Source organism: Stigmatopora argus, chromosome 22, assembly GCF_051989625.1.
Source record: "Stigmatopora argus isolate UIUO_Sarg chromosome 22, RoL_Sarg_1.0, whole genome shotgun sequence".
NCBI classification, from domain to species: domain Eukaryota; kingdom Metazoa; phylum Chordata; class Actinopteri; order Syngnathiformes; family Syngnathidae; genus Stigmatopora; species Stigmatopora argus.
In genome coordinates, this window is record NC_135408.1 from 9,607,717 (window position 1) to 9,627,612 (window position 19,896).

A 19,896-nucleotide genomic window follows, 5' to 3' on the forward strand; every position below is an offset into this window, starting at 1 on the left:
ACAATTTTTAATCATTATTTTGGACAAAAAACAACTTGGGCCACGATATGTTGTGCTATATTATATGATGCTTATTAGTATTTTATTTAGAAAGAGAGTGGGGCGTTCGCTGGCCAAAAAAATGACTCGATCATCCATTTTTCAGTCATAGTGCCATTTTATTTTTTGTATTATATTTTGAACAGTATTAATTTTATTCCAGAAAGGAAGACCAGAGCGGACGGATTTGAGACCATGACCTCTGGACTCTGTAACAAATGTGCTATTGACAGCTGTCAAGCCAGGAAGGGAACATTTAGTGCAAAATACTTCAGGTCCTGGTATGTGGTGCCTGGTATTATTTATATATGCCCTAAGATATATGTGCTGAGAAAGAAATATTGCTCAGGGTAAATATAAGTGCAACCAGAGGAGAAAGTTCTGTTAGAAAGTAAGAGGGTGACAAATCATCCTATCCTAGATGATGAAATGGCTACTCAGCCTTCCGTGAACAATGGGGAATGAGCGACTCTGCTTGGAGGAAAAAGGTCATTCAAAGACAAAAACAGTTGACTCCATTTAACATAAAGACAAGGACAGAAACCTGAACTTTATATGCAATCAAAACACTCATGACTTACCAGCACATGCCTGTTCGTATTTGATTCTTTAAACCAATGCTTCTTCCTCGTGATAACACCACGTAAAACTTTAAGCGCTGACTTGACCTTGCGTCAGGACCTCCATCATTATTCACTCCAACGGAGATGTGTGTCTCAGCTTATTCTTCTGTGACAAATACTTTTGAGTAGCACTTGGCCAGGGATGGAATCATTATCCTGCAGGGTGTGAGTATTGACAGCACATTAGTAATTCCCCAGGGAATTGCCTTATATGATGCATCAAACATTGTAATTATATGCCTCTACCCTGGTCACTGTCTTTTATTAACAGTGAGCTGTCGAGCATCTGACACTGGAGAGGTCATGCACTGAAAATGTGACATGGCAGGAGTCCCTTCATGGTAATTGGAGGAAGTAGGCTCAGAAATAACCCAGCTGAAGAAGTGATCCATGAATGCTGTTAAGAGAAGAGATCACTGGGATTACTCTTAGACACTTATTTTTTGGATCAAAACTTTTTTTCTATTGTGAAATTATTAAATCAGACCATTCAAACATGACCATTGAAACTTTTTGTGGGAAGACATCTTAGGATATTAGTCCAATACTCTATATGCAATGACTAGTGTTGCACCGATACCATTTGTTTGCCCTCGATAGTAACGATTGTGCATGTATCGGGCGATGTCAGTGCTAAATCAATACCACGTTTAAAATGGCGAGTCGGCATGCAACAATAAGTATTTATGTATGTTAGAACTCTCCGGTATAATGGACAATGTGCGACAATTAATGAACAAATTGAGACAAGACGTGCACAATCATTGTTTTTTAAAAAAACATTCTATTCTAATTATGTTGATCTAATAACCATATCTAATGGGTGCCTTCTTTTGATAATGCTTCAAAAAGTCGGAAAACACTATAATTTTATGCGCGCTCGGATGTCGTGCAACCCACTCTTGTGCCAAAACAAACAAACAAGAAAAAATAATAATAATAGCGTGCGCACTATGCGTAGCGAATGGACGCAATCGACGTTCCTGAATCGAGATCCGTCGTACATCGACACCGACGCCCGATCACCGGCTCTCTTTTACCCGATCGGTGCTTTGTGGGACGTGTCTTGCAGCGAGGATTTCCTCACGCCTCAAGGACGAGAATGCGCTTGTTTATGAGGCCACTGAAACGGATGACAGCCTCCGGCCAAACCTTTATCTCAAACTTTCCGTTCGGCGTTTGACGGGTGTGTTTTTTTTGTGCGGGAGGGAGGGAGGGAGGTTGGTGGGCGGGGGGTTTGTGTTGAGTCAGGTCCAAGAACAGACTGTGGGTGATGCAGGTGCAAACTGAGCGCTAATGTTCCTGAAATGTCTTGCTCTGCGCCGACGCGGTCTATTGTGCCACGGCAGCCCCGCATTGACAGATGCCATTTTCGCCTGCGTGCTCCGAGCGCCTGGAAAGCCAGCAAAGTCTCGTGTCATTAGAAGTTGTGCAGGCGGTAGCAAACAAGCCGCTGGACTATAGGAAGCAGCGTCCGTGACACTGTGCGCAATCGCTGCTGAAGCTTGATGGCTACTGCGAACTTGAGCTCCAGGCTTCTAGTTGAAGAGCTTTGCTGCTGTGGAAGGAGCTACGGCGCCCGTCGGCTTGACATCTGGACCGCCCGGCGTCTGTCAAACGCGGCCTCAACTTCTATGCTGCTTGACTACTGACTTGACAGCCAAAGGAGGGAGGGCGTCGTGTCCGTCGAGGGGGAGGCCGGGACGGTCTGTACTGTCGTGCGAGAGCTCCGAGCTAAGCGATAAGGGGAAAATGGTTGCTTGAGCAAAAACATTTTTTTGGGGGGGTGGTTGGCTCGGTAAAGTCACGCAGACTTGAAGCGGCGCTAAGGTGACACTGCAGTCTTCCCGTCATATCGCCCCACTACGACGTTCGTTCAGGGGGGGGGAACAAACCAAGCGTGACAGCGGGGTGGTAGTATATCGTCCGCTATACGTGTCAACGCAGTGGGATTCGTGCGTCAGGTCGGCGTCCCCCCCACCCTTCCCGCAGTGACGGTTATGGGTCGGAAGCGGTGTGTAGGTGCAGATTGTTCCAAGATGGCGGCCGGGTGCTGCGGGGTGAAGAAGCAGAAGCTGTCGGGATCGCCCGGGTCGGGGGGTCCCGGCGGGGTGGGGGCTGGAAGCGGAGTGGCAGGAACCGGACATTGTGGATCGGACTTGGGGATTGGCTCCTCGGCCACTGTTGCGGGAGCGCCGAACGTGAGCAGGGCCAACGGCCTGGGGGGATCCGGGGGTAGCGTTAGCGGCTGTGGTAGTAATAGTGGGAGCGGCGGCACGAGCGCTCTATCGACACTGTCTCCAGCCCCGGCCGGTTACACCTCATCCGGCCTTAGCCCCAATCTCAGCCCTGGACCGGGAAGTGGAGGCAGGAAAATGGTGGTTTCGGCGGAGATGTGCTGCTTCTGCTTTGACGTGCTTTATTGCCATCTGTACGGATACCAACCTCCGAGAACACCCAGGTTTACAAACGATCCCTAGTAAGTCACAACTTATTGTCTCCTTGTTTTTTTTTTGCTGCATGCTCAAATCAACACTGTTATATTGTCACACCAAGCGTCTTTGGCGACGGATCCCCCCGAGCCTTTGCGTCCGAATTCAGGGCATCAACTGTCACGTCTAAGAAATACTTGACAGGAACAATTTTAATGTGAAAATCTCTCGACTGTGGCCAGTTGGAATTTGGGGCCTTGTCGAAGACAACCTTACTGACTCTACTGGCCTACACTCCATAGATCTAAACGCCGCATTAAAACAATTTGACGAGCACTAGTCCAAAAACACGAAAGAGTATCTTTTATTTTATACCGGACTCCAGAGGCTTTCTGTGCACAATTTTTATTAATACCTGTTAACTCTTCTATCGCCGGCTAATGTAGCTAAGCTTGTCGGCTACGAGCTATTATTAGCATGTCTGAACAAAAAAGGGTGCAACAAGAAAGATTAAACTTTAATTTATTGAGTCAAACAGACGAATAATTGTATTCAAGCACAAACAATATGAATCAAGGAAACGGAACACTAAATAACGTTGGCTATCCGTCGTATTCTTTTTAATCTCGTTAGTTCTACATTCAATGAACTCCTCCATATTGCTACATTCAAAGACTGGTTTGGTTGGCTCTGTTACCGGTAGCTATATGAGGAAGCACTTAATAAGATCGGAACCATTATGAAGCATAAACACATGCCATTATTTTTGCCATCCATACATAACGTTCTCTAGAGTGTTCTTTTGAAGGGTAAAGTGTAACCAAACCGCTTGTGATGTTAGCATCCATGACAAAGAAAGAAGGTTCTTGGCCAGTACATTGAACTTTTTTGCTCTCTTCGATGTATATATGTTACTAATATGAATAGTACTGCATATGCAATAGACTCCACAAGTCAATGTTGGTTTAAATTGTTTCCATTTTCCCAAGTGCCCTCATCCTGCTAACAATAAGCATCAGGCATATTTTGAGCACACCCCATAAAGATGGTAATCCGATATGTTGAGCCTACGTTGTTTAAAGGCATTTATAAGAAGCTGGTTTCTTTGCATCAGCTTTCAAACATACGATCGACCAAAAATGCTAAAGAATGCTGTATCGAACAATGACCACGTTTCCCTGCAGCTAATTACATTATCATAATTGGGGTTTTGGCACTCACACGTTTATGGAAGACAATGTTACACTGCATTCACTGCCAACATTCACACTTCAAATACCGCCGTCAATGGCAGCCATTGAATTAACAAGAAAAATGCAAAAATATCATCCATTACTGTCAAGACTAGTGCAAAATTCAATTTCAAATCAAGTATCGTGGACGGAACACTTTTTTTTACAGAACATTTTGAATAGAGAATTTTTTGTCTCCCAACTACATGCATACTACATTGGGGTACACGGTCGATTGGTCGCCGGTCTTTTGGTCGCCGATCTTTTGGTCGCCCGGAAGGTAAGTGATAATCACCATTTAAATCGTTGCTCAAAAAGCTCCAAATTTCCCGGACTTTTATTGTTTTTTGTTGGAGAACTGGTTAAGACCCTGACTGACGTAGCTTCTTAAAGGGACAACGCATGTACATACAAACTCTTATACACTCACACGTCGGCTCAGTGAAACTGCTCATGGCCATTGTTGGCTTTTATTGATGCGTAGACCGTGTTGTTTTACCTTGTTTTGTCGCCGGTCTTTTGGTCGTCAGTCTTTTGGTCGCCGGTCTTTTGCTCGCCCGTTGTCGCGGTCGGGGCGACCAAAAGACCGGCGACCAAAAGACCGGCGACCAAAAGACCGGCGACCAAAAGACCGGCGACCAAAAGACCGGCGACCAAAAGACGGCGACCAATCGACCGAACACGCTCCATTGGTACTCAACACCAATACCACTTTGGGTATTTCAACTAACTTCTCTAGTTTTAGTTATATAGAACCATATTTGTTAAACACTATTCCATTTCTTTTTGGTGTGCTTCATACAGTCCAGCCTAAGAGTCAGGAAATAAAGAATGGGTGTTGCCACATTATTTTCCCATTCCTCATGAAAAAAACATCTCATGTTTCCCCTAACAGGCCTTGCAAGCGTGACTAATTTTACCTTTCATAACAGGAAAATCCGCTGACTTTCCCACAAAAGAAGGACTGCAGAATAACTGAGGCCATGTCTCAGTAGTCACTAGTTAAAATATGCCCACCCAGTCTCATTGCTCAATGTAAGAAAAGAGCCCAACTCAACAGAACATAAAGTCGTCAGCGTCCAAACAGCGTTGATTGTTTGATTTTTGCTTTGTATGTTTTGTCATGAATGATTGAATTCCATTAGGCATTCAAGTATGTGGCTTTCACCCAGTATCTGACTTCATATTTTTAATTTTGATTAGGACAGAACCAATATGAAAGACTTGCCCATAAAATGATGCTGAGTGAGGAAGATGTTGAAATACTTTGATGCGGTCGTTTGCTCATTTTATTGAAAATGGTGGTGGCAGCCAAGTAAGTATATGTGAGAAAAGCATCTGGTTATTCTACTTATGCAAGTGCCAGTAAATCCTGGAGTATTTTACAGTACAAAGCGGGTGTGCCATTTCCTGTGTCGTGCGCCATTAAGTACAATGTGACTCAATTTTTAGAGCACAAGCAGTCCTCCATCAAAGTTACAGTTCATACAGAATAATGCATATTGGTGAAGATTTGTCGCATAATATGGCATCTCTTCACACTTGGATTCATTTGCTATACATTTTCTTTTTATTTGCCTATTTAAATCCCAGGCAACCACCCGGACAAGTGTTAATTATTTCACACACGACCTTCTTTTGTGCTTAGCTCGTTTTGAACAGGTCTTTTTACCAGGCCAGCGATCTGTTCTTCCCTCCAGAAAGGTTTGAAAATCCTCCTGAAACTCATGAATTCTGTTCTTTTCTTTTGCAGTCCGCTATTCGTCACATGGAAAATAGGCAGAGATAAGCGGTTGCGGGGTTGTATAGGTACATTTTCTGCCATGAATCTGCACTCAGGACTCAGGGAGTACACCCTTACCAGGTGAGTCGTGTTACTCAATATTCTGCAAAAAAAATGAGTTTGACTCTCCCGTCAAAAAGACAGATACAGACGCTCCCCTACTTACGAACGAGTTACGTTTCGAGCGATTGTTCGTAAGGTGAATTTGTTCGTAAGTTGCTTCAGTGCTATATTTTGTATTATAATTTATGTTTAAGGCCTATATAAGTATATTGAAGGTTTATATAAGTATGTTTAAGGCTTGTATAAGTAACCTGTATTGGTTTGTACTGAAAAAAAAATTTTAATAAAATGGAGAGAATACGTACAGTACTGTACTACGTATGTTAGAGAGAGACACACACACACACACAGTATATACATGTAGGTAATAAGATAAATAAAATGAAGTTTAACTTACTTTTGGAAGATGTACTCGATGCTTAAGGAGATGATGGAGGAGGAGGAAGAGGAGGATTTTATATCATGAGAGGGTCTTCGTCGTCGCTGTAATGGGTACCGGTGGTTGAACGATTCAAGTTGTATGCCCGTGCAACACTTACCATTTTCTCACCCGCATCAAGCTTCTTTATTGTTACCACTTTAGTTTCAAATGAAATGGCTTGTCTCTTCTTTGCACTACCACTCTCACTAGAAGCCTTTCACTTTTTATCAACCATATTGAATAATGGATGCATGAGATATTTAATGAGAAAAATGAAATAAGTTCTTTGCGCACTGGAGATGCGTTCACGCACTTACGCACTGCAACGAACTGGGCAGAAGAAGGTGGATTCTGGGTGAGCTCTCAGAGCGCCAGGCGTCGGTATTAGCAGCGGAAAGAAGCACTACTCGGAAAAAGGCGCGCAATACAACATCTAACTTACAGCATCTCTTTCCGAACACTTTTCGACATATGCCATATGCGCAGACATGTTCGTATGTACTGTTGTTCGTAACTCGACTGTTCGTAAGTAGGGGAGCGTCTGTATAACAGATATACACATTAGTTGGCTGTTAATTGAGTTACCTTTGGGTGTTTGGTACTGCAGTGCCCTTAAAGACAGCCGCTTCCCCCCCATGACAAGGGATGAGCTGCCTCGCCTCTTCTGCTCAGTGTCTCTTCTCACCAACTTTGAAGACGTCGGTGATTACCTTGACTGGGAGGTGAGTGACCGCTTTGTCAATCTGCAAATGCGTGTTCTAGCAATATTTTTCCAAGATGTTTTCTGCTGTATCGTCATAGGTGGGTGTTCACGGTATTAGGATAGAATTTTTCAATGAGAAAGGATCAAAGCGCACCGCCACCTACTTGCCAGAGGTTGCAAAGGAGCAAGGTGAGATTAGGTTCTCCCTTGCCTTTTATTAAAATGTTACATTATGTTGTAGAAGTGAGGTCGCAAGATATGTCAGTCATTGCTTTTGAGAAAAAGAAAGAAATATAATTTGATCATTTGTAACTTTGCTAAGTTTGTACGTATACAGTAACGTAAGATGATCAAAATGCAGTCAAGGCAAGTATTGATGGAAGAACACGTTCAATATTCAAGTCCTTCAAAGGAAGCTTGCTTTTGAATGAAGATAAGACAATATGTGACAAACAATATTCATTTGTAGGTTGGGACCACATTCAAACCATAGATTCCTTACTACGAAAGGGAGGTTACAAAGCTCCCATCACAAATGATTTCAGGAAGACCATTAAGTTAACCAGGTAAGCTCACACAACAGTGTCCGGTTTACAGGATGAAGTCAATCTATTTTTTTTTTTACCCCCTGCAATTGAAAAACTGTTGCTTACCTTGGCCGTGACCTGTTTTCCATCATCCATTTAAACCAGGAGGGTGAATTAACTGAATAATTACGGTTTAACTGGCACTTACTGTCAGTGTCTGTGTCAAATGGCAGGGAATGAGTTACATATGCTGAAATCGAAACAGTCTTGAGTCAGGAAGTAAGGATGAACTACGTTCTCCTGAAAATCCGTCTTCTCCCGTGCTCAGGTACCGTAGTGAGAAGATGACAATGGGCTATGCGGAATACATAGCCCACCGCCAACATCATCACTACCAGAATGGCATCGGGCACCCTCTTCCACCGTACAACCATTATTCCTGACAGCGAGCCGCATGACCAATCATTGGACCTCTCTGCGGACCATTTCCCAGGAGAGCCCGCCCCCTCCTGGTCTAGCTATTTCTACTACTGTACCATTTTATGATGATAGTTTCCGTTGCCACGCTGGCGGTCTCCCAAGACGTCTACTTGGCAACGGTTTGCTACAACGCATCAATTGATTACAGCAAGAAATTCACCTTCTTAGTTTATTTTTTTTTTGGCCTGTGGTTTTTGCAGCATAAAAAAAGCCCTTCATTTGTATTCTTAAAATGTTAACCTTTATTATCAAGTCTGCTCAGCAAACCTAAATTCTGTGGATGGAAGGATGTCTCTTTACAGAGGATGAACCCTACATTGGTATTGTTTGGGCTTCTTTTTTATTTGATTTTTATTTTTTAAATCACCTCTTTTCCTAACTGTGTAAAAACTATGTAGCAGGGCGATGTTATTCTCAAAGGCTGTCGTCTCCTTTCTAATACCTCTCAAAAAAAAAAGCAGGACAGAAGCCTCATCTATCTTTGTAGCTTTCCAGTAGATTCATAAAAGATATCATGTCTCATGCTGTGTTGCACCAAACATTTTGATGGCAATACAAGAGTCTTTACATGGGCTCACAACAATCGTTTTTATGTGTGCGTCAACATTTTGGATCGTTGGATTTAAGTAGTGTTGCACCCATACCATGAGTGGCAGCAAATGTATACATCGTCTATTGTGAAGCATTGGCAATCCTCGCTGATACTGATATTGGTGCAACACTAGATTAACCATACTTTGCATCTCTATAGCTGTTATTTTTTTGTTAAAATCATTGTCGGTGCCAGACATCCATCCAATCCATTTGAAGTGGCAAGTTTTGAATGTTTGTTCATTCGCTGGCACACTCCCATTTCAAACGGATTGCACGATGACAGGCGATAATATTTCAAAAGTTTCAATTCTCTTAAAGAAACGTGGTTGGCTGAAGTTAAGGATATTCACATTGAATTGTGCAAGATCCTAATTAAGCTATGTCACAGAATGCTCTCGTGGGGTCTTAAAGTCAATTAAGTAGCTCAATGACATCACCTTTTGAAATTGAGCGTCTTGTGGCAGATTGCTCGTTTTAGTTTGACCTTTTTTTTTTTGAGAGGTTCTTGTTACTTGACCAATATTTTTGGTAACAGCCTTACCTACCCACTGGCGGATTCCTTTTTTTATTTTATGCAAAAACGTCAAGGGCTTTCGGCACTCCATCCACAGCTCACCCGAAGCGACGTTTTAAGTTGTGTTGCCTTAAATGAATGCGTTAACAACGAACGGGCCTGGAGAAGATGCTCGGTTCTTGGTTTTTCTTGCTTTTGGATTCCCTGTCGGGATTGTTGTTAGTTAGATAGTTACTTACTTTTGAAGGTCAAACGGTGGAAAGAACTGGGCATCCATCTCCCGCTCCGTTTTAATCACAGCACAACCAGAAATGATCTGCTGCAAAACCAAATTGACCATGCTCTTTAACATATATGTCTTTGTATACACATGCAATGTGTTTAGTTGCATGTATGTATGAGTATGAGACCTATGGTTTTCTCCATGATATACAGTATATATTATGCTTGGATACTCTTAAGAAGCGTTAAGAGAGTAACGACAAATAATGGTGCTATCAGACCTCATATTGGGGTGGTCACAACTTGTGACTGGTCATGCGGACTCATCCATCATATCATTTACTTCAAAGATGTTACATGTAAGATTTTCTCTTCAGTATATTGCTGCCAAATGCGGCACATTTTAACATTGAAGGACATAAACGTAGCCCCTGCTTTCATCAAATCCACTGTGGCTGACTATGGGATGAGTTCCCTATGGGAAAACGGATATTCCTTCGGCGGGATGACCTCCAGCAGCAGACTATATAGAATGTACTGTTAGCATTCAAACTATTGTGAGAGAATCTTACATGTGGTACCTTTACTCTCCTTGAAATATGCAGATCTGTTTAACAGGTGTTTTTTTTTTTCTGGGGCGTTTTTTTGTTGTTAGTGCTGTCAACATCGGCGCAGGTTTGAAAGGACAAGAAGTCACGCGTTAACCTTCTCGTACGCATACCACGGCTTTGCGTAATGATGCTCCGTTTGGGAAGAAAAATCGAAGTTGAATTGATCTTTCGGAATTGTTTGGGAAACGTAGGCGCAAACCGAGCAGGTTTTGCAATGCAGGTTTTTATGTACAACGTGAAACCACTTGTTTTTTTTTAAAGATAACTTGTCCTGTTTGACTGAACCAAAGATGCAGATTGTCAGGCCTGACTTCTTGTCCTTCCAAAAAAAAAGACATCCCTGCAGTTGACAAAACAAACGTCTGTACGTGTGTATATCCATCCCTTAAATGTCTCCACTCGTTAAGCAACCCAATCTTTCGGTGATTTCTCATTGAAAGTATCTCGGAAGCCATTCACGGCATCAAGGATGGTTGCAAAATTGTTACTTACTTTGTTCGTTATCATTGTTGTTATATTGCTCTAATTAAAACAAAAAAAGAAGAAAAAAAATGAAACTCCCATGGTGTGCCTCGTAGCTTTATGGGTTTCTAAATGTTTTTTTCCCACAAGACCAGCAGTTATACTTTGTATAAAAGATGGATTTTTTTTCTTATTTTTATGCCATTAAAAGGTGGAAATACCCTGTTTTCTTTACTCTGGACCCAGTAGCTGCACTGGTGTACAATCGCACTGATACAGTAGATGAGTAGTTGGGGGGGGTAGGGTGAGGGTCTCCACTATGGAAATGACAAATAAAATAAGAACTACAATAAACTTATTTGAAACTTTTTACTATGTGACATTAAGAAAAAGAAAATGACTGTTTTTGTACATCAAAAGTTCTTTTCAAATATTTTGAATCTAGTTTCAAAATTATTTGAGTGGTTTTCTATGTTGGGAATTTTTGGGACGCCAACTTCTAAGATGTGTCACTGTATAAAATGAACTTTTTTTTTTAGTTGCAGTGGCCTGATAGGCTGGGAGGGTTGCCTGGTGTAATTCCTCTTACCAATGTTTTTTTCTTGTTATTTTCCATTTAGGAATCTTGTTTTTACTCTGCTTTAGAAACTTGAAAATGTTGATGGGGGAAAAAAAACATGAACTAGGAGAGCTAAAAAATCCCACCCATGTAGAGCTAGAACCTTTCTTGAATTGCTGTTAGTGTGATAAGACTTGAAACGAGCATTTTTTTATCATGATAGTAAGACCCCAACTGAAAAAAAAGCAAAACATGCAAAAACTAAAAAAAATCCAAATGAGTTGGGGTGGGTGGAAGTATATATAGATGGGATATCTGAGTATGTAAGCAGTGGATGTGAAGATAATGTAGTTTTAAACATTGTTACATTTTAAAATCATTTATTCAATAAAAAAAGTCAACTCAAACAAGTCTTCTGTTTTATTTATGATGGATTTTGGTACGGAAACAAATGAACATCACCGTGTCCGTGTTCAGTGATTTTTATTTGGACTGAGCACACCAATATTGTTAAATCTATGTCAACCTTTTGGTGTAAAATGGAACCTCGCCAACAATAAAGCACATCACTGCAGACCAAGACTTTTAAGCAGCAAGGACATGCACATAGACCTTGTTTAACGAAAATAACTTTAATTAAAAACTACACATAATCCCTCAATAGTAAAAAAAAAATCCCTTTTTTTACATTGAAGTACAGTATACACGTACTGTACAAAATGCTACACTGATGCATCCTGCACAGATGTTTGAAATGATAAGTAACATAACCGATGAAATACTAATATTTTCTGTTTATAAATGACAGAAAGTGAGTTTAAATGAGTTTAACGCTAACACCGTCATTCCCTTCTCACATCACATAAACGCATTCTCATCAGTTATGATAACACTGACGCACAAATTCACATTTACAGTGTAAACAAAACAACACACTTGATACAAAATAAATGGCAGATAAACTCACTATCATATGACCTTTACCACATTAAAAAAATGACCGCAGCAGATCAGTGTTGGGCAGAGAAAGAAAGAAAAAAAAAAAAAGGCAGCACGACTTGATTTCCTGCATATTTCTGGGGGGGAAAAAGCTCTAGATTTCAAAGCAGAGCACCAGAGAACCACCCAAAAGTAAATACCCTCATAGCTTTAGGCGTGCAAATAGTGTCCGCACGTAGGCCGACGTGAATAAAAGACCAGACGTGGGATGGCATACGTCCCAAAAAATGTGCTGAAATTGCAGATAAAAGCAACTTAAAAAGGCAATGGGAGTGAAAGGCTCAGTCGAATTTCTTGCCGCGCAGTCGGAGTGTATCCAACAGGTGTTTGCACATGGGACCGGTGTGTTGCGAGAGGAGTGTCAGAACCTTTCCGTGGATCAGGGTCAGGAGGGTCTGGTGGCCCGCCGCCCACACGCGGTACCACGGGCCGTAAAAGGGATCGGACACGGCCGGGCACAGCATGTTGTTGAGATTGACCTCGGTCACCTGCGGGGGTTTAGAATTTAGAACTCGTCGTAGTTACGCTTTCGTGACTTCCGACCAATTGACAGCTTTCCTCAAAGTCCATAGCTTAAACATTAAAATGTGCCCAAATACTCTTGTATTTCTAAAATGTATTTACAATTTTTTTTATCCCCCCAAAATTGGAAACAATTAAAGATGTTTTTTTTTAAATTATTTTCTGAATGAAAAGAAAAACAGTAAACATTGTATTAAAGATATAAGGATTCCTCAGTGTTTTTTTCCAAGTCATTGTATGCAAAAAAGATTTCACCCAGATGTGTACTTTCCATTACATACATTATAGGACAAAAGTAGTAAAAAATAATAAAAATTGTTTCGATTATCCTTCTCATCAGAGCAACCACAAAAAGGTAGGGATAGAAAAATTGACTTATTTTTTAAATGAACTATGAACAGACGGCCAGCAGAGGTCTCTTTCTTACCAGGCCAAGAATTTGTAAGAAGAGGAAGTGATAGAGGAAAAGGATGCCTGTGGAGAGCAGCGCCCACCAGATGTCCCCCAGGGGCTCAGGCTTGTACACACCTATCACAATGAAGCACATCATAAACAAATACATTTGTTTGCGTGGACTGAAAAAAAAAAAAATTGCATCTCGGTTGAAAAGCTTCCGTTTTTAGCCCTGCACTGCATTGCAGTGAGAGGATAGGATGTCAAACTGGCTTTTCCTGTTTTCCCCACAACTAGATTTTAACCATCCTTGCAAGCAAAAGGTATCAAATGCCTTAATATTGTGATAGAAAAACCTTATTCTGCTCCATGCACATTGCTTAGTGCATCCCATTTTGAACAAAAGCCTCGAAATTAGGGCTGGGTGATGTAAAAACCACCACAAAAATGTACTAAGGAGCAAAAAAAAGGCAGTTTTTTTGTCAACCCTCCGTAATTAAATTACATTCTAGTGGAAAGTTTCTCCAAGAGGTCAGGCAAGACAAACAAGGAAAAAATGGAGACAATCAGCGACCGCGGTTGAATTGACCCAGACGATGCAGGCCCTGACGTCAAGGGGAAATAAAGATTGGCGATGCGGGCCGAGGTCAATACCTTACCTCCTTTCCTGAAAAGGTAAAGCGGCACCAAATACAGCATGAAGTGCTGAATGTAGTAAATCTCCTTTTCAAATGGAAGCTGAAGAAAAAAAAGACAGAGCAGCAATCACAAGCGTGAAAGTGGAAAAATGACAGCGTGGATGTTTTGTATCATCGCCTGTCACGGACATGGACAGCGCATATGGCTACAATGCTAGAGTTCTCACACGAGCTCAGACAACATAGTCGAGTCTACAAATGAAATAAAAAAGTGCCGTAACGGTTCCTTACCAGTCTGGTGTTGACCACAGGGAACATTAAAGCCAAGAGCGCGCCATTCAACATATGGACCTGCAGCCTAGAAACACACAGGAAATTGTGGCACTTCAATTGACATGATTACCGTTATTTTAAGGACTTTAAGTCGCACTAAACCCAGAATACACAATATAAAAAATATATCTATATCAATGTAAATCGTATTTTTGGGAGGGCCATTTTTATTCAATCAGAAACCAAGAACAAACATACATAAGATAAAAAAAGTAAATCGAAACACAATGTGAATACTGTATAAACAGTATATCTGGGGGTGAAAGAGTTAACACGGCCACTTTTCTCACTTGCAGGAGTTTTGCTCCCATTTGTTTCTCAGGCCGTTTTTAATACAAAGTAGCGCTTTTTGGCAACTAGAAGCTGTCAGATTCCAACATACGCGCACTTAGAATGCCGTACAAATGTATCCAACATTGTGCCTAAAACTGTTGTCAATGCTCAAGGTCAATACACTAATATTGTCCATATCTTCAAATAGATATTGTCAATGTTGGGACACGATGAAAATGCCAGCGCTGTGAGTCATGTTTAGTCATACTCAACATTTGATACTGCACTCATATTGACTTGAATTTGATTGAACAAGTTTCTACAGCGGCGTTTCAACTGTTTAGAGTCCTATAAGCATGAGATACACGATGAGGAACATATTGTTTATTAGTACTGTATGTTAATGAGCTCACCTAAACACAACCATTGCAGTTTTACAAGGCGGACAGGCCAGCAGAAAGATCTATGGAACAGAAACACAAATGAAGTTACACACTCGTGTTATATTCATAAAAGTGTGGAAAGGGTGACGACATAATGCGGATTTTAACAAGTGAACGACAAAGTCAAGTGAAATGAGTTGGAGACAAAATAGCTTTCAGGGTTGCAGAAAAATGGAATAGGTTAAAGATTCAATTATGTATGTCACATATGTTGTGGATGAGACGTCTAACACTGTCAATGGCAGTCAGTTAAGTGCATTTTTATGCTCTTTTTATACACTTTCCCACTAAATGAGTTTACCACTAATAGAGTAATAAAATGGTATTGATGCAATATCAGTGTTATTATTATTTTTAAATATATTGTTCAACCCTACTACACAAGTCAAACAAACTATACATTGTACTATGTCAAGCTCAGTCATTGATTAAAATCTTGTTGACATGTTTTATCCAAAACATTTGCATCACTGAAACCATAACTTGTGTGACACCAATGGCGGTTTGGGCTTTTCCCCTCAACTTCCTCTTGGTTGGCATTTTTTTGCCCTCTTCTTTTTTCCCCACAAGAGATTACACTATGAAATGGATTTCATGCAAATGAATAGGCAAGCTGCTTCCGAATAAGAAGCTCTTGACTAAGTAAAGATGTTTGCACGCTTGCTTTGAAACTTCGAAACTGACTGCTTAAAGATTCATGTGTCACTACTGGCACGTTTGTCAAAAAATGATATGCGATGTAGAGTGGTAGATTTTTTATTTTTTTGGGCAAGTATAATCTGTCTCTTCCAAGTGACGCGTGCCAAAGCCAGATTGAGATAATGTGATAACTACCATTAATCCCCTGCTAGGCTTCTGCTGCGTGCAGTGGTGATATTATTTCAAGTGTGTAAGTGTATGTGGGTTCAGTCACAGAATAAGTTTCTGAGACATACAAATGCTAAAACGCCCAAAAAAGGAGCATTTAGAATTTACATGAAACATTTTGTCAGTAGGTACTAGAGTGTAAAAGTGTAAATGTGAATAACTGGTAGGTGACAAAGACACCAACTGTCGTGGGCAAAGAAACTCAGTGTGGTGAGGTATTACGTAAATTAACCACACTGTTACGCCACGTTCCGGTAAAAGTCTGAACATATGCAAATGTTTTGTTCCGAGTTCCAACAATAAGTCTTCAGAGGAATTATTAACCATGTTCATCACGACTTTGCATAGTGCCAGTAAACAATTTGTCCACATTATGTCCACAAGCGCGAGCGTTGGGAAACTATCCGTGGTGGTGCTGATGTTGCATTAAAGACACAATTAACTTTATGGGCTGTATCCCCTGATTAATTTTACAGCTAAAACATAAATGCTCAGGGTTCTGTTCCCTTCAGTGATCCTCAGCACCCTGAATTGGGTGAAATGGTAAAAGTAATGGAAGTAGTACTGTCTAGACGACTTCAACTAAAGCACTATACGTAGTTTATTTGATATATTTACAGTCATAATGGAGGTCAAAATACAGTACCAGTTACAATCTTACAAGGGCCAACTTGAAATGCCAAAAGGTTCAGGTTTTAAAATGATTTCTTTTTATTTTCAAGTTTTAACTCATTGGTTGCCATTGGTGGTGATAGACGTCCAATCTAGGTAGTGGGGAAAAAAGTCAGGAAAAATGACAACCAACAAACAAGATAGCTCAATTGGTCAAAATATGTATATATTTTTTAATAAATACAAATGTATTAATGGAAAACCAAATACTGAATTCCACATTTTTCTACATTGATTTCAACATTTTGTCAGATTTTGAGCCCTAAATTAAAGGGATGCACTATTTTACTGACTCCCTCCACCTAGTGTTCAAGCTGAGGAGTACAACAATGTAGGCTAAACTCATGCTTCTTGTGCGGGCCAAATTCAATTCTATTTTGAGAATTTGCTGCCCCACAGTTTGGACACCCCTGCTTTAACTGCTCAAATTGAGCTGGTTGTTGACTTTAACATTGTACTTGTATTTGTACTTTGACATTATACTCTGACAAAAGGTTAAAAGGACACATTTCTAGTCGTTTTAAACAAAATAAATCATTCTTCAGGACGGAGTTAAAACATCACAATGATAAAATCTAAGCAGTTGAAAAATAGCTAAAATGTGCTGTATGACAAAAGTATCTTACGGTAACTGCTTTTTTACAGGTGGTCATAAAATGATTATGTTTAGTGGAATCAGCATAATTTCGATCTAGTAGATCCTCTTTGACATGTTACATCTGATAGTGTATATTGATAATGATATTGACTCAGTGATAGAGTTCACTTACTGCTGCTGAATGGAACATTTTAGAAAACAAAATGAGAGCGTAAAAAACGAGAAAAGCTGAAAACGAGAGTAAAGTCTAGAGTTTCGACTTGGTTTTCGAACCTGGATAACAAGGGGAGAAAGGTCAGGTGATAACTTATTCCCGATTGCCCTGGTAAAAAGGGAATTCCGGCAATATATATCCTTTTACACCCCGGCAAGCCCAAGTATTAAAAAAAATAGCTGCGTTGCCAAAAGTTCTCACGTTACAACTCTTTTACTTCAAGTAAAACTTGACAAACTCAGATAAAATGTATAGCAGAATGAAGAAAAGTGCCACTAGATGGATGTCCATCATTTTCAATGACACAGGAAAGTGTTAAGATTTAGAAAGCAAACAATACAATGTTTGACAATCACAGTAAATGGATATTCTGGATTGTCAGGTTATGGACTACAGTGAAAAGCTCTGGGTTGGACTATCCTCCTTTGATGCGACCAATCTTTTTTTTTCATTCAGGGGAGATTTGTTTACAGTAAGAAGAAGTGAAAAAAAAAAGATATTGCAACAATCTGAAGATGGGAAGTACAGTTGGGGAGAACTTTCACTCTGAATGAGGAAGAACTAAAAAAGCTGCTGTAGACATTGTGCTGTGTAAATGTGTAATTTGAAGTTGCGTTGAAAACCATTGCGTGACATTTGTAATGTGTTCCGTTGGAAGTGATGTTTTGGCAAGTGCTTCTTATTGTTTGTTCTGATTGGGCATCCTTCAATATTATATGAATAATAATGCATTGGTCACCACAGTCAAGCGGGGATCCAGAGTGTTGTGATTTCCTCCCATCCTTACCTGGATCATGGTCACCACATGGCATGGATTCAGCAGGTAGATCACAGTCTTGGTGGCGAATTTGAAGCCCACTTCCACTCCAAAAGTCATGCATAGTGCTACTAGCAACAGGTTCTTGCCGAGACTATCCTCCTTTGACCTTGTGCACTCTTTACTCACTACTTTGAGCTCTTTGTGGATGTTTATTTTCTTCAATGCCACGCTGATCTCCACGATGGAGATGAGCAGAACCACCAGACTTTCACTGACGCGCTGCTGGGGCGCGAGGAAGGCGGCGCACTCGGGCCCCCCGTTGCCTTCAAACTTCGGGTCCACCCCGCCATAGACCCAATCTAAGAGGCTGTATATGTTGTACCTGGACATGTTCCTCTTCTCGTTGTACGAACAAGACGGGATAAGCGACGACGCACTGACTTCTTGGCGAAACATGAACTGCGAGATTTCCCTTTGGCAATACTAGGTGGAGAGGAAGACATGCACGGGCCGCCTTGCCCCGTCTCGGCTAGCTAATTAGCCAAACCTCTTCCTCCTCCTCCGGATTTGAAGCGGATGATGACAAAGTTCCACCTAGCCGGCTGCAGCAGGCGATCGCTATCATCAAGACGACTAGATGCGCCGCCGGGAAAGCTGCAGCCTCATGCAACACTCTTAACTGATGTCGACATTATTGAAGGCAAACATGCGTGTTGTTGTCAGAAACCTGAACCCGATTGAGCGACATCATCGGTGTCGATGAGCTAGCTTGTAGCTATTTTAGCTATCAAACTGCCCCACCCCTCTCGTGTATAAACCCCGAATTTTGTCTCTCAGACTTAGCTGCAATCTTATTGGCCATGGCGAACCGTGCTGCATTCAAAGTGCGTTTGAAATCTGGAACTCATTTATATATAGGGAGTAATGGCTCTATGTGTGGGCGTTTCACCTTTTATTGAGTAGTAAATATTTGGGAATCTGTGAATTTTAGATCAGACCACACACCCATTTTAAAGCATTTATACAAAGATATGCTTAGACCTTCAATACCCTTCCTGAAGCATCTACCCACCTCCATCTCAAGGGAGATAGACTCTTGAGCAAGGTTACTCTCCTGCTTGTGTCTTCCCAATGCATGATTTATGTTTAAATTCATGTCCTTGACTAAGCCAATGAGTTAAATGAGGGCCTTGCAAGAGTGAAAAAGAGTCCTACTTTGTGCATGAAAGGGTTACAATCTGTATTTTTTGCCATTCCCTTGGAGGTAAAAATGTAACTAAAATGTCAGTATGTTTCCATTCTTAAAGCTTGTTAACTGCAGCCAATAAATGGTGTGAATTCTTATGGCCAGATGTCACCGTAAATAACATTTTTAAAAGTTTATTGTATTGGGGTTTACTAGCACAGCTGTCATGACTGCATATTTTACAATACAGTAAATGGATTTCATGAGGTGAAGCAACATTTTCAAGTCTGTTGTTTTCATGCTTATACCTGTTTTGAATTCTGGTGTGAAATGTTTGTCCTCCTTCTCTCCTGTTGTTTGAACTCTCGGCAACTGCTCGCAGTCTTCCGTATGAAGTAATTATTTTCAAGCTATTACTTTTATTGTGAACTTGTCATCTTTCACATGATCCCTGCACTCCAGTTATTTCCCTGGTTTATGGTTATGACATTACGAGGCAATTCCAAGCAGACATAATGGGAAGCCATCAAACACACATTTGAGTAGGTCTGAGAGAATGAAACAATTTCAACAAGGCAATTATTTTTATTTAATGGTTATTAAGACAGTAGCTTCATTTGAGAGCGGCACCGAACATGAACAAACAGTCCCAGTTCAAATAGAAGTCATGAAAAATAGTGAAAAAAATGCATTTTCAATGTTTGCACAAGGAAAGACATGCAAACCACTACGG

General features: G+C 40.8%; 2 protein-coding genes across 2 annotated transcripts; one reads left to right on the forward strand and one right to left on the reverse strand.

Moving 5' to 3' along the window:
- The first annotated feature begins 1,896 nt into the window (after nucleotides 1–1,896).
- ammecr1 (AMMECR nuclear protein 1) lies at nucleotides 1,897–11,074 on the forward strand. The gene is made up of 6 exons (XM_077591883.1): nucleotides 1,897–3,141; nucleotides 6,080–6,190; nucleotides 7,201–7,315; nucleotides 7,395–7,485; nucleotides 7,766–7,862; nucleotides 8,152–11,074. The coding sequence occupies exons 1-6, from the start codon at nucleotides 2,663–2,665 to the stop codon at nucleotides 8,264–8,266; spliced, it is 1,008 nt and encodes a 335-aa protein (XP_077448009.1). The 5' UTR covers nucleotides 1,897–2,662; the 3' UTR covers nucleotides 8,267–11,074.
- Nucleotides 11,075–11,667: 593 nt separating this feature from the next.
- tmem164 (transmembrane protein 164) lies at nucleotides 11,668–18,802 on the reverse strand. The gene is made up of 6 exons (XM_077591884.1): nucleotides 18,005–18,802; nucleotides 14,837–14,886; nucleotides 14,109–14,175; nucleotides 13,839–13,917; nucleotides 13,214–13,314; nucleotides 11,668–12,752 (listed from the first exon to the last, which is right to left on the reverse strand). The coding sequence occupies exons 1-6, from the start codon at nucleotides 18,431–18,433 to the stop codon at nucleotides 12,546–12,548; spliced, it is 933 nt and encodes a 310-aa protein (XP_077448010.1). The 5' UTR covers nucleotides 18,434–18,802; the 3' UTR covers nucleotides 11,668–12,545.
- Between the last annotated feature and the right edge of the window lie 1,094 nt (nucleotides 18,803–19,896).